Source organism: Anolis sagrei, chromosome 2 (assembly GCF_037176765.1).
Source record: "Anolis sagrei isolate rAnoSag1 chromosome 2, rAnoSag1.mat, whole genome shotgun sequence".
NCBI lineage: Eukaryota > Metazoa > Chordata > Lepidosauria > Squamata > Dactyloidae > Anolis > Anolis sagrei.
Genome location: NC_090022.1, coordinates 273,865,678 through 273,879,740, shown reverse-complemented (window position 1 = coordinate 273,879,740; position 14,063 = coordinate 273,865,678). Strand labels below are relative to the sequence as shown.

At 41.7% G+C, this 14,063-nt stretch overlaps 1 protein-coding gene across 1 annotated transcript in view; it reads left to right on the top strand.

Moving 5' to 3' along the window:
• Positions 1–222: 222 nt before the first annotated feature.
• ITGA1 (integrin subunit alpha 1) overlaps positions 223–14,063 on the top strand; it is an 84,930-nt gene continuing 71,089 nt past the window's right edge. The window contains exon 1 of the mRNA XM_060761474.2: positions 223–771. Within this exon, the coding sequence (XP_060617457.2) occupies positions 735–771 (37 nt within the window). The 5' untranslated portion in view covers positions 223–734. The remainder of the gene's footprint in view (positions 772–14,063) is intronic.

Below are 14,063 nucleotides of genomic sequence, written 5' to 3'. Positions count from 1 at the left end.
GTATAGATCAGACACATTTTTAAAGAGTGATGTAAGTGGAATAAAATTAGACCAACAAAGAGCAGCTTCAGTTTGCAAGGCTGTTGAAATGCGAATTTCACACACACTTCTTGTAACACAGCTATGATTTGTTTCTTGCAGAGGAGAGAGCAGTTAAAAACACAGTTTAAAAAGAAAGGGCGGGAATGGAAAAAGAGACATGATCAAGGGGTGGGTCCCAAAAAAAACCCTTTGCCTTCTCACTCTGAGTATTTGGTACAAGTTGCCTGGTAGCTGGAGAGACACCCATTAATTATCAGCTGCAGATGTCCCTTTAAGGTTTGCTCTGCTGCCTGCAGACTTTAGCCTAAGCACTAGCTGTTAAAGATCTGACTTTATTTGTACATGTCTCTGGGCTCTTGGATCCTGCCACGTGGGGGTTTCAAAGGCTGACAGCCCACTTCTTCAGAGAGGATGGGGAGTGAGGGCTAATAAAGGAGGGGGATAATTCATCTTGATGTGTAGGGGGAGGAAAAGTTAAAGGGCTTGAACAACAAACAGGAAATGCCTCACTGGACTGCGATTGCTGCTGCAAATGCAGAAGGGGACCAGAAGCAGCCAGAGGAACAGCATTCTGGACTTAGCAGACGTTCTGTGAACAGCAGAGGTCCCCTTGCTGCTCTCCTGGATATCCGTCCTGGCTGGGCTCCTTTTGTTCTGCAACAAGGGTCTTCTCCTCTCTCCTCCTCAGCAGCATGCCAGGTGTCACTGTCCCATGCTTGGCCATCACAGGTAAGAACATCGCTCTCTCCCCCTCTTATTTTGGAAACTTCCCCACCTCCCAAACTGTGAGAACAGGGAGAGTCATAAACTCACAATCACACTCATGTTCTCGCTCTCTCTCTTTTTGGATCTCAGCTGTGAACAGATGTGAGCAGTTCATTGATCCCACTTCTTGCAGTCTGGCTCCTTTTGAGCCAATCCTGGAAAGCTTTAAGCCAACTTTACAGCCAGTGGGGTTTCCTTGACAGGAAATGTGATATTAATCCAAGAGAGACCAAGAAAGAAGTAAGGAGAGCAGGACTGAGAAATCATAGCATGAGCCAATGTATAAGGAAGGACACGGAACAGCGGGCTTTTATGGACTTCTTGTAAAGCTTGTTGGTTTTAAATGTTGCAAATGACTTTGGATAGTGAAGTTTTGGGTTATGGCAGACTATGCTTTGTAAAGTACACAGCAGAAAAGAGATTAAAGACAGCTTAAATTCATGTTCCTGAAGATTTCTTAAAGCAAACTTGATTCTGACAAGTTCTGTTTTTTCTGACATAAACCATTGCTCCATGGGTTGGTGGAATTCAAGGAAATGGAAATGGAAGTTGGGGGTGGGAGAAAGGAAATGAAAACAATAATAATTGCTCAATGCTTTATGGGTCTCTGTGGGACAGTTTAGCTGAAATATGTGGTCAAAGCACTAAAAAAGAAGGGGGGCGTCGAGCTAAAAGGGGCTGAGTAATCAAGAAATATTGTCAAACTCACCCAAAGGAGAAAGACACTGTTGCTCATGTCTTTTGTAATTTTGGGCTGTAGTTCATAACTCACTTTTGACAACTAGTTTTACTGAGTTCAGTAAGAGAACTATGGAGCAAATAATTCAAAGTTAAAATTTCTGTCTTCCTGAGGGGGGAGGGTCATTCTTTGGAAATGTGCAAACCATCATTGCATTAATGTCTGATTATAATAATCCAAGTTTGCAGGCAATGATAGCACTCGGCAAGCATGTACCATGTTATTATACCTTCCCAAATTATAGTATAGCATTAATTTTCTTTCTACTCTGCCATCTGTACAGTGGTGGTGGCAGCGAGGGTGGCTTTTATGCAGCTAGAGAACTTTTTAGAAAAAATCTGGAACTCTTTTACAATTGCAACCGTTAATACAAAATTTGAATCCACAATTAAGCAGTTGAACAAATCCCTCTTAAACTTGCAGGCTTTTACAATTCAATGGCAGCCCAGTTGAAAGCAATCTTGGATCTTCAAAATGATCATATAGCTGATCATCATGTACCCTCCAAGTTCTTGAAAGATGACAGAATACCTGAATTCCCTGTTGTGCTATGTGATAGGACTCTCTTGTGTGATACTCACTTAGATCACCAAGAGATGATGGAGGTTGGAATAGTCACTTTTACAATTGAACGAGGGTGGTATATATGCCAGCCTTTAATTGGGTTTCGCATCAATTGATTACGCAACATTTGATGATTGGCAGCCGCATATCTAAACTGATTCTTTCAATAGGGATTGCATTTGAGACATTAAGTAATACCGAAGTTCTGACTGCTATTTGGTCTGTAATGTATCTTTCAGACATGCAAGTACTGTTGGATTCTGTAGACATCACATGATTAAAAGAATGTTTGAGGTTTTCTCACCCTTCCGCATGATTGCTCTTTTGTCTAGATTCCACCCTTAACCTTCCTTGTATGTACACACTGATGCAGCTTGGGAGTCATGAATAACAGGTGACATTTTTATTTCAGTCTGAAGTAAAGGGAAAGTACTGGGGAGGCAAGTGTTGCTTTCTCGGGCTCCCATGTTGATCATACAAAAAGAGGAAATGAGATAAAATCAGCTCAGAACAACTATCTCTTTCTGAAAACCATCTTTCAAAAATGGCAATCAGTGTCATGTATCTAACTAGAGATACCTGGCTACAAATTTCTTTGTCCCAATTAGTCTCAAAGGTGCAATAAGATTCCTTCAGGCATAACCTCAAAGTAAGATTGAAATCCCAAGCATACATTGTAAGAAGTTGATACAGGGTTTCCTGGCTTGACAGATCAACCATCTTGCAGTTCTTTCTTTTGAAAATCAACCAAAAATGTAAATAATGTGTGGCTTTATAGGATAAAGTATAATGTTGTATGCTTTCTGCTGCAGCTTCTAAACTGGTGCAGAAAGTACATTTTTCAATTGTGATCGTACAAGAAAGGCTACATAGCTGTCATAAAATCTGCATGTAATGTTTAGCACATAAGGCCAAGTTCTTCTTCCCAACACAGAAGTTTTGTTGTCTCCCTTCTATGGTCAAAATCATGTTGTTGTTCATTCGTTCAGTCGTCTCCGACTCTTCGTGACCTCATGGACCAGCCCACGCCAGAGCTCCCTGTCGGCCGTTACCACCCTCAGCTCTCTCAAGGTCAGTCCAGTCACTTCAAGGATGCCATCCATCCATCTTGCCCTTGGTCGGCCCCTCTTCCTTTTGCCTTCCACTTTCCCCAGCATAATTGTCTTCTCTAGGCTTTCCTGTCTCCTCATGATGTGGCCAAAGTACTTCAACTTTGTCTCTAGTATCTTTCCCTCCAGTGAGCAGTCGGGCTTTATTTCCTGGAGGATGGACTGGTTGGATCTTCTCGCAGTCCAAGGCACTCTCAGAACTTTCCTCCAGCACCACAGTTCAAAAGCATCGATCTTCCTTCGCTCAGCCTTCCCTAAGGTCCAGCTCTCACATCCGTAGGTGACTACAGGGAATACCATGGCTTTGACTAGGCGGATCTTTGTTGCCAATCTGATGTCTCTACTCTTTACTATTTTATCGAGATTGGACATTGCTCTCCTCCCAAGAAGTAAGCGTCTTCTGATTTCCTGGCCACAGTCTGCATCTGCAGTAATCTTTGCACCTAGAAATACAAAGTCTGTCACGGCCTCCACGGTTTCTCCCTCTATTTCCCAGTTGTCAATCATTCTTGTTGCCATAATCTTGGTTTTTTTGACGTTTAGCTGCAACCCGGCTTTTGCGCTTTCTTCTTTCACCTTGATTAGAAGGTTCCTCAGCTCCTCCTCACTTTCGGCCATCAGAGTGGTGTCATCTGCATATCTGAGGTTGTTAATGTTTCTTCCAGCAATTTTCACCCCAGCTTTGCATTCATCCAGCCCCGCACATCGCATGATGTGTTCTGCATACAAGTTAAAAAGGTTGGGTGAGAGGATGCAGCCTTGCCGTACGCCTTTCCCAATCTTGAACCAGTCTGTTGTTCCGTGGTCAGTTCTGACTGTTGCTACTTGGTCCTTGTACAGATTCCTCAGGAGAGAGACAAGGTGGCTTGGGATGCCCATCCCACTAAGAACTTGCCACAATTTATTATGATCCACACAGTCAAAGGCTTTAGAATAGTCAATGAAGCAGAAGTAGATGTTTTTCTGAAACTCCCTGCTTTTCTCCATTATCCAGCGGATATTGGCAATTTGGTCTCTCGTTCCTCTACCTTTTCTAAACCCAGCCTGAACATCTGGCAACTCTCGCTCCATGTATTGCTGGAGTCTTCCTTGCAGGATCTTGAGCATTACCTTACTGGCATGAGAAATAAGGCGGTGATCCTTTGCTGGAGGTCAAAATCATAAGTCAGTGTAAAACAGCTACTTGGTGCTGTAGTGTTTCTCTTTGTTTTCTTTTTGCTCTTTTTCAAGGACTTTTATCACCTGATATGACAGAATAATCATGCAGAAAATTGTTTTGGCAGGATAACAGTTCTCATAAGTTTTTTAACCAAGTGCTTCACAAACCTGGAATTTCCTGGAATTTCCATAGAATCATAGAATAATAGAGTTGGAAGTGGCCACACGGGCCATCTAGTCTAGCCCCCTGCCATGCAGGAAAAGCACAAAATACTCCTGATAGATGGTCACCCAGCCTCTGTTTAAAAGCCTCGAAGGAAGGAGCTTCCATCACACTCCAAGACAGAGAGTTCCACTGTTGAACAGCTCTTACAGTTGGGAAGTTCCTCCTAATGTCAAGTGGAATCTCATTTCCTGTAATTGAACCCATTGCTCTGAGTCCTAGTTTCCAGGGCAGCAGAAAACAAACCCGCTCCCTCCTCCTCAAGACATTCTTTCACATATTAATATATGGATATCATGTCTCCTCTCAACTTTCTCTTCTGCAGGCTAAACATACCCAGCTCCTTAACCTGCTTCTCATAGAGCATGGTGTCTAGACATTTGATCATTTTAGTTGCCCTCCTCTGGACACCTTCCAGCTTGTCAATATCCCTCTTGAATTGTGATGCCCAGAATTGGACACAGTATTCCAGGTGAGGTCTAACCAAAGCATGATAGAGGGGCCCCATTATTTCCCTTGATCTAAACACTATACTCCTTTTGATTCAGCCCCAAATCCCATTGGCTTTTTAGCTGCTGCATCATAATGTCTACTCATCTTTAACAGGTTATCCAGTATGACTCCAAGCAGGCCCGTAGCCAGGATTTCGATTCGGGGGGGGGGGGGGCTGAGTTTGTTTCGGGGGGGGGGGCTGAGTCTGAGTGAAAGAGGGTCTACCCTAGCAAACCTTTTGTATCATTACCCCAATACCCCCATGCATATGGAATATATTGAGTATGGTGATCAGAATAAACATAACAGTTTAAATAATGCACCAGTAAGGTCTTTTCGCGAACCACCATGATAATTTAGGGGGGGGGGGCTGAAGCCCCTCAACCCCCCCCCCCCCCCCCGGCTACATGTCTGACTCCAAGATATTTTTCACATGGACTGTTGTGAAACCAGCATGATATGCAAATTGTATTAGATATTAATATTCAATCATTTTTGTGTAATTTCATGAAGGCCAGTCCCCCAACAGCCTTGATTAGTTCTTTTTATTGTGTTAAATGAAGATTATAAGTGTAGATACCATCTATGGATTGGTTTGTAAAAGATTCCATACTTGGGCATTTGGCAGTCAAGGCATTTTTCATACGAAGTAATAAATCTGATTACAAAAACTCCTGTATTCTCTGAAGACACAATAACTTTTTATTGCCAGCCTTTAAAAGAAAAGTACACATCTTGAGCACACTACGGTGGCTTGTGGTTAAACATTCTTCTGACTGAAAGGAGCTGTGCTACAAAGCATTTACCAATAGTTTTATATAATAGTTTTCCATTGATTTCCCTTTTGTATAACACTTTTGCCTGAAAAATGAGCCTGTTCATATATTGAATTGTTTCCTAATTCATTTCTGAACATTGCATAAGAATCAACTGAAGGTGCCAGGTTGAAAACTAATATATACTTATCATTGTTAAAAGCATTTTTTCTCATTCTACAAATATCTTAGTCACATGCTTAAAGCCAAATAATTAACTATTAGGCCGTTCCTGAAAAACTTTGTTTCTTTTCCAACATTAATAACAGATGGTTTAGATTACAATCCTGAGAATCAGAAGGAGATCTCTATACATCAACAATTCTTCCTTTCAATGAAATGCATTTAAAAAGAGAGGTCAACACATAGTTGTAAATCTGCACACATAGAAGTCAGTGAGTTGCATTGATTTCACTTTAACTTAAGACTTTAAGAAAGAACCATCCCTGCCATTAGAACAAAGTAAGACAACTGCTTCTGATGGATGAGTACTAATGTCAAAAAAGGGCAGTCCTCCACATTTGCTGAGTTTAGGGGCATAGGAACCCCACAAAAATGGGGAAAAAATAAAAGAAACACCCATTTTTTAAAACCTAGGAATTTCTAGGTCCTCTAGCATGACTCCATGATCAACCTCTACAGGAAGTTTGACCACAGGCTCACACAGACTTACGCTGGAAGACTTACTAGAGAGGTGTTCCACAGAGTCACAACTGAGCAGCTAGATTCCTGGAGATAATCTATTTAAATGAAATCCATAAAAGTCAAATCTACAAATATGGAGGGCCAACTGTAAATGTATTTATTATTGTCACCTTTTTATTAGGAGCCCCTGGTGGCACAGTGGGTTAAACCCTTGTGCCAGCAGGACTGAAGACCAACAGGTCGGAGGTTCAAATGCAAACTCCAGAATGCCATAGCATTGACCTTGTGTGTGTGTGTGTGTGTTTGTGTCAGGAGTGACTTAAGAAACTGCAAATTGCTTCTGGTGTGAGAGAATTGGTTGTCTGCAAGGACGTTGCCCAGGGGACACCCAGATGCTTTACCATCCTGTGGGAGGCTTCTCTCATGTCCCCGCATGGAAAGCTGGAGGGGCCCCCGGTGGTGCAATGGGTTAAACCCTTGTGCTGGCAGGCCTGAAGACCGACAGGTCAGAGGTTCGGATCTGAGGAGAGTGCGAATGGGCTCCCTCTGTCAGCTCCAGCTCTCCATGTGGGGACATGAGAGAAGCCTCCCACAAGGATGGTCAAACATCATAGCATCCAAGCGTCCCCTGGGCAACGTCCTTGCAGACGGCCAATTCTCTCACACTGGAAACGACTTCAGTTTCTCAACTCACTCCTCACACACACACACACACACACACACACACACAAAACAACCTTATTAACAGAGCTGAAAATAACATTTTGGATCCCCACAGTAGGCCAGTGATTTCTCTTTGGGCTTTAGTCTGAACTTTAAAAGAATTCTCCCTGAAGAATTCTCCCCTTTTTATGGTCCAGACCAAAAGCTGTAGGAGATTCCCTGCACCAGTGACGTATATATCACCAACTGGGTGGGCATGATTTGTTACTTAGGTAACCAAATGTTTTGGTATGGTTACTGCACCGCAGCCCATGACAGCAGTATTATAAAGGCACACCAAGTTTTGTCTGTGACATGATTTCTGAAGAAGTGCTGCTACAGCCTTGTGGAGGTCATGCAGGTCCTTTTACAAAATAAGAGCAGCTGCCTTGCAGAACTGAGATCTCCAGAGGTCACTGAGATGAAGCCTTCAGAATTACTCTTTACCTCCTTGCCAATTGATGTACTTCAGCAGGCCTCACTGACCTCCATGGTTGATCCACTTAAGGCTGCAAGTTCTTATTGTCTTCCACTCCTCTCCCTGCCACAGCGAGGAAAGGAGTTTTACCCAAAACAGGATATGATCCTAGACACAAAACACAGAACTTGCTCCCCATGAACTATTAAAAAAAGAATTAATTTCTGTGCTCTTCAACAAAGCCTGATATTTCTACATTCATCCCAAGAATTCAAATAGTACAGAGCACTCAACTATGCCACAGTGATAACTGTGCAGCCACAGCATAACATTTATTTTAATCATATTTACAGCTAATGCTCCACAGCTTCTGGGGTTAGGGGCACAGGATCTCTGCAAAAGTGAACTACTGTGAATATAAAAATTCCTATTGTTTTTAACTGTAAAAGTGCATTAATTCTGAAGTATAGAGATACATTGTAAGTGAGTTTCACCCACTAAGTCAATGGATATTGGACTGCTGCCAAGGGTTTTAATAAACTCCATGTAAATTGTTACATTGTCACAGGAAGATCTCTCTACACAAAAGGAGACTGAAAGGAATCGCCTAAAATGTGCAAGCTCGAGGACAAAGATATGCTAGCATTATAAACAGGGGACTCTTTCCAGTTGTGGCTAAGAGATCTGTATAGACCTTGTTGCATTCTAAATTAATGCACTTCACCTATCTTCTACACAGCATCTAGATTAAAAGATGCTCACATTTCTGATGGCCTGTCAGAAGTATATGCCCGTGCTCTAACGTACCTAGCAGATAGCAACATGAATATCTGAATATTGTAGGATGACTATGTCACCATATCCATGTATTCAAGGCCTACCAGCATCCCTGCACATTGAATGAGTACATTCTGGACATCTTGACTGTTAAGTCTCCAAACATCTTCTGACTTGGAAAGCCAGCCTGGTAATAAATTGATCCCACTTTCACATTAATTTGCTTAAAGAAAAAAAATATTCCATCCTTCCCTCTCCCCACGTCCAAGTCACCATGAGTAACTGAGCCCCTTTTCACCATATCCTAAGATGACTCAAAAGATCTGTTGGTTTCTATAAGAGTGTGTGTGCTTTCCGCTGCAGCATTTAGGGAGGAGATTGCTTGTCTCCTGCTTCTAGATTCCTATTGAAATGCTTTTCCCTCTTGGTTGAATGAATCATAACCTGAGAATTGGAAAGGCCTAAAGAGCAAACTTAGTCTGCTGCCTGCCAGAGCAGAAATACGCCTCTAAAGCCACTGTTTAAAAAATGCCCAGTGAAAACTAATCTACTTTCTTTCAGGATACTCTATTCTACTGCCCAATAGTTCTTTCTCTCAGAAAGTTATGCATAATGTGCTGAGATGACAGGAGCATCTCAAGAAACTTACATACATTTCCTACACAGAACTTATCAAATTTTCCATTAAATGTCCTTTCACAACAATGCTGATAATGAAAGTCAGTAGCTTACTTATTAACTTACAGAAACCATGCCTAGTACATTTCCCTTGGACAAAAATGCCTTTAACAGTTGAGGCATTACACAGCAAATGAAGCTTTTGCTGTATGGAAACCAGTACAAGCAGTTGGCCCACCTTTATCCCAAAAGACATTTTATGTGGTTGCATGAATAAATTATTCCTAGTGAAATCATAAAAGCAACTTCACACCAGAAAGATGACCTCAACATATTATTATTATTATTATTATTATTATTATTATTATTATTATGTGTTGAGACAAGGTATTTTACTTAGGTGATATGTTGTTGTCTGAGTATGATGGCCTTCCAAGTGGAGTGTCCTGGCAGTTGATACATAGGTGACTGTAGAGCCCTATTCTTGACCCACATGTTCTTCCACAGTGAGGACATCGATTTCCAGGTGGAAGGCAGCCCCGGTCAGGGTTGGCTTGACATACTTTTATCTTGGCATGTTTCCTCCTTTCGCCTTCTATTTGTGCTGCTTCAAATTCCACAGCACTGCTGGTCACAGCTGACCTCCAGCTAGAGTGCACAAGAGCAAGGCTTCCCAGTTCCAGGTGTCTATGCCAGTTTTTAAGGTTAGCTTTAAGCCCATCTTTAAATCTCTTTTCCTGTCCATCAACATTTTGTTTTCCATTCTTGAGTTTGTAGTATAGTAACTGTTTTGTGATACGGTGATTGAACATTCAGACAATATGGCATTCAGTCCACCAGAGTGGATGGTGTGGGAACATTGCTCCAATCCTGGTGGTCTTTGCTTCTTCCAACATGCTGACATTTGTCCGCCTGTCTTCCCAAGAGATTTGCAGTATTTTTCGGAGGCAATGCTGATGGAATCTTTCTAGGAGTTGCATGTGATGTCTGTAGACAGTCCACATTTCGCAGGTGGATAACAGGGTTGGGAAGACAATAGCTTTATAAATAAGCACCTTGGTCTTCCTACGGATGTCTCAAACACTCTCTGCTTCTTTTGTAAAAATGCTGCACTCGCAGTGTTGAGACAAGGTACCACTGACTGCTGAAATGGTGAATGTAGAAAAATAATACGACATGCATCTTTTGCTGCACCAGCTATTTCTGGTATCATCACATCACTTCCCAATGATTTGAAAAGTACAAACCTGAGATAAAGCACCACTTGATGAATCAGCATTAAACCTGCTAAATCTGTTCACTGTTCAACAGGTTTAACGTCTTAGACTAAATTGAGTACAACTCATTTGTGTGACTACCTTCATCTGCATTCAGATAAATCAGTATTACATAGTGAACAAATTTCTTTCTAGGTATTTCCATATTGTTTCTGTACAATGAATGTGTTTTCTTACACTCTGGAACATGAGTCCCATGATAAAGATTAGCTATTTTTTTGACATTGTGGAAGCATACATCGCATTGGCCACGACAGGTACTTCAACCTGTTGCTGTTGTTGTGTACCTTCAGGTAATTTCAAACTTATGATAATCTTTTAAAAACCTAGCATGGTGTTTTCTTGGTAAAAATATGACCAGAATAGGTTTGTTTTTGCTTGTCCTTGTGGTTGAGAGAGTGGGACTTGTCCAGTATCACCCACCGGATTTCCACAGCTAAGAAGGAGTCCAAGCCTTGGTTTCCAAAGTCATGGTCCAAGGCCTAATCCACTCCACCCTTCTGGCTCAGTATACTTCAAATTCAACATTTAAGTCTGACTATTGCTCAACTGTTCAATGGGAAAGGGCAATGAATCACCACCAGCTTTTGCCAGCTGAGTCAGAAAGCCATGCCCAGCACAACCACATAAAGGGAGTTTATGTTTAACTAGGACATTTGCATGTTCCACTATTTTCCACTATTTGGGTGGTGTACTGCCCACTTCTGAACCTGCTTGGAAACTTTTAAAAAGTGGATTTCTTCCCCACTGCTGAGTTCTGCTTTTCCTAGGAACATACCATCATAAATAACTCAAAGCCTGGATTAGGCCCATATTCCAATTATTAAGATGACTGTGCATAAACCACTCGAACAGCCTTTTGGTTAAAAAAAATAAAATCAGTTAAAAGACATAGATTAATCTTTGCCTTTTCTACCTATCCTACAAAGTCAGACCCCACTGGCCACAAGAAGAAGGAAAAAAAAACCCCTTTCTGCTACTGGAATCATTTGTCAGTTATCCCTTGGGCAAAGTTGGGCCGCCCAGGTGTTTTGGACTTCAACTCCCGCAATTCTTAACAGCCTCAGGCTTAAGCGGCTGAGGGGGGAAAGGAAAGGGCCTGGGGCTGTTAGGAATTGTGGGAGCTGAAGACCAAAACACCTGGGTGGTCCAAGTTTGTCCAGGCCTGCATTAAAAAATATCTAAGGCAATGTATTGTTGAAGGCTTTCATGGCCGGAATCACTGGGTTGTTATAGGTTTTTTTGTGAATTTCAATGGCTTCTCTGTGTAGTCTGATATGGTGGTTGTGAGAGTGGTCCAGCATTTCTGTGTTCTCAAATAATATGCTGTGTCCTGGTTGGGTCATCAGGTGCTCTGCTATGGCTGACTTCTCTGGTTGAAGTAGTCTGCAGTGCCTTTCGTGTTCCTTGATTCGTGTTTGGGCGCTGCGTTTGGTGGTCCCTATAGACTTATCCACAGCTGCATGGTATACAGTAGACTACCTTATACCATGCAGCTGTGGACAAGTCTACATAGGGACCACTAAACGCAGCGCCTAAATATGAATCAAGGAACATGAAAGGGAGTACAGACTACTTCAACCAGAGAAGTCAGCCATAGCAGAGCACCTGATGACCCAACCAGGACACAGCATATTATTTGAGAACACAGAAATGCTGGACCACTCTAACAACCACCATGTCAGACTACACAGAGAAGCCATTGAAATTCACAAGCATGTGGACAATTTCAACAGAAAGGAGGAAACCATGAAAATGAAAAAAATCTGGCTACCATTAAAAAACTCTAAAATTACAACAGCAAAACAATAGAGAGGAAACAATCAGGGACATCTAATCACCTCTCAACAATAGATTGCCCCAGGCACTAACAAGCCACACCAGGCCATCAAATGCTTGTCAAGGTTAGCATTTAATTTGTGTTAGATCTTAGTTTGTTCTTGTAAGTAGCTCCAAGCCCTAGGGGAGTGGCGGCATATAAGTTTGAAATATAAATAAATAAAGGTGGTCAGTTGAAACATTCACACCTAGCTCCAGCAGACAAGAGTCCTTTGTCCCACCCTGGTCATTCCACGGATATATAAACCCTTTTTCCTAGTTCCAACAGACCTCACTACCTCTGAGGATGCTTCCCATAGATGCAGGTGAAATGTCAGGAGAGAATGCCTTAGAACATGCCCATATAGCCCAAAAAAACCTACAACAACCCAAATCTAAGGCAGCTATCAGGCAGTAACATGAATATCTAGATATTGTAGGATGACTGTGGTACCATGTCCATGCATCAGAGGCCTACCAGCATCCTTCCACAGCCTCTTGACTGTTAAGTCTCCAAACATCTGAGCTGAAAAACAAGCCTGATAATTGTCTCCTGCCTACATTGTCAGTTGGGAGGCTTCTCCCCCCCCCCCCCCCCCCACCAACGGCTGCTCTGGCCAGAGTGAAGAGAGAGGGGGCTATCTTGTCTCCTGTGGTTTCCTAATAATATAATATATTGTGTATACATATATTTATAATATTATAATGGAGCCTCCGGTGGTGCAGTGGGTTAAACCCTTGTGCTGGCAGGACTGAAGATCAACAGGTCGCAGGTTCAAATCCGGGGAGAGGCAGATGAGCTCCCTCTCTCAGCTCCAGCTCCTCATGCGGGAATGAGAGAAGCCTCCCACAAGGATGACAAAAACATCAAATCATCCAGGCGTCCCCTGGGCAACGTCCTTGCAGAAGGCCAATTCTCTCACACAAGGAGTCACTCCTGACACGACAAGAAAAAATTATAATGTACTACAATAATAACAATACAATATTATAATTATATATATTTATATTACATTTAATATTAGTAATAATATTACAATATAATGGTGTAGTACAATATAGTAATATATAATACTGATATTGATATTATTATGCTAATAATATAATATATTGTATATGTGTGTGTGTGTGTGTATGTATGTGTGTGTGTATATATATATATATATATATATATATATATATATATATATTGTAAGCCGCTCTGAGTCCCCTTCGGGGTGAGAAGGGTGGCATATAAATGTTGTAAATAAATAAATAAATAAGTGGAGGAAGATACTTGAGGTGTAAATGAATTCCTATAAATTAAACGAATCTATGAGAGAGAACACAGAATATCAACAACAATAATAAATAATAATACAATAGCAGCTCCAGCAGACAAGAGTCCTTTGTCCCACCCTGGTCTTTCCACAGATATATAAACCCTTTTTCATAGTTCCAACAGACCTCACTACCTCTTGAGGATGCTTGCCATAGATGCAGGCGAAACGTCAGGAGAGAATGCCTCTAGACCATGGCCATATAGTCTGAAAAAACCTACAACAACCCAACAATAATAAACTTCCAAATAATCACGGCAGCTATTTTTAGTATGAAAGAGGGTATGCGTGTTTTGCGAGGGGGGTAAACTGATAACTCAGGTTTCCAACAGTCCTCATAACATGAGGATTTTATTTTTTTATTTATCGAGTCATCACCACCTAGTCAATTATATTACATTTCTAACAGAACAAAGCAAACAAACAGACAAAATACAAAATTTTTGAGTTTGGTAGTTGATTAAATGTCCTTTGACCAGTAGCTGGCCACTTGGAGTGCTTCTGGTGTTGCTGCAAGAAGGTCCTCCATTGTGCAAGTGGCAGGGCTCAGGTTGCATTGCAGCAGGTGGTCAGTGGTTTGCT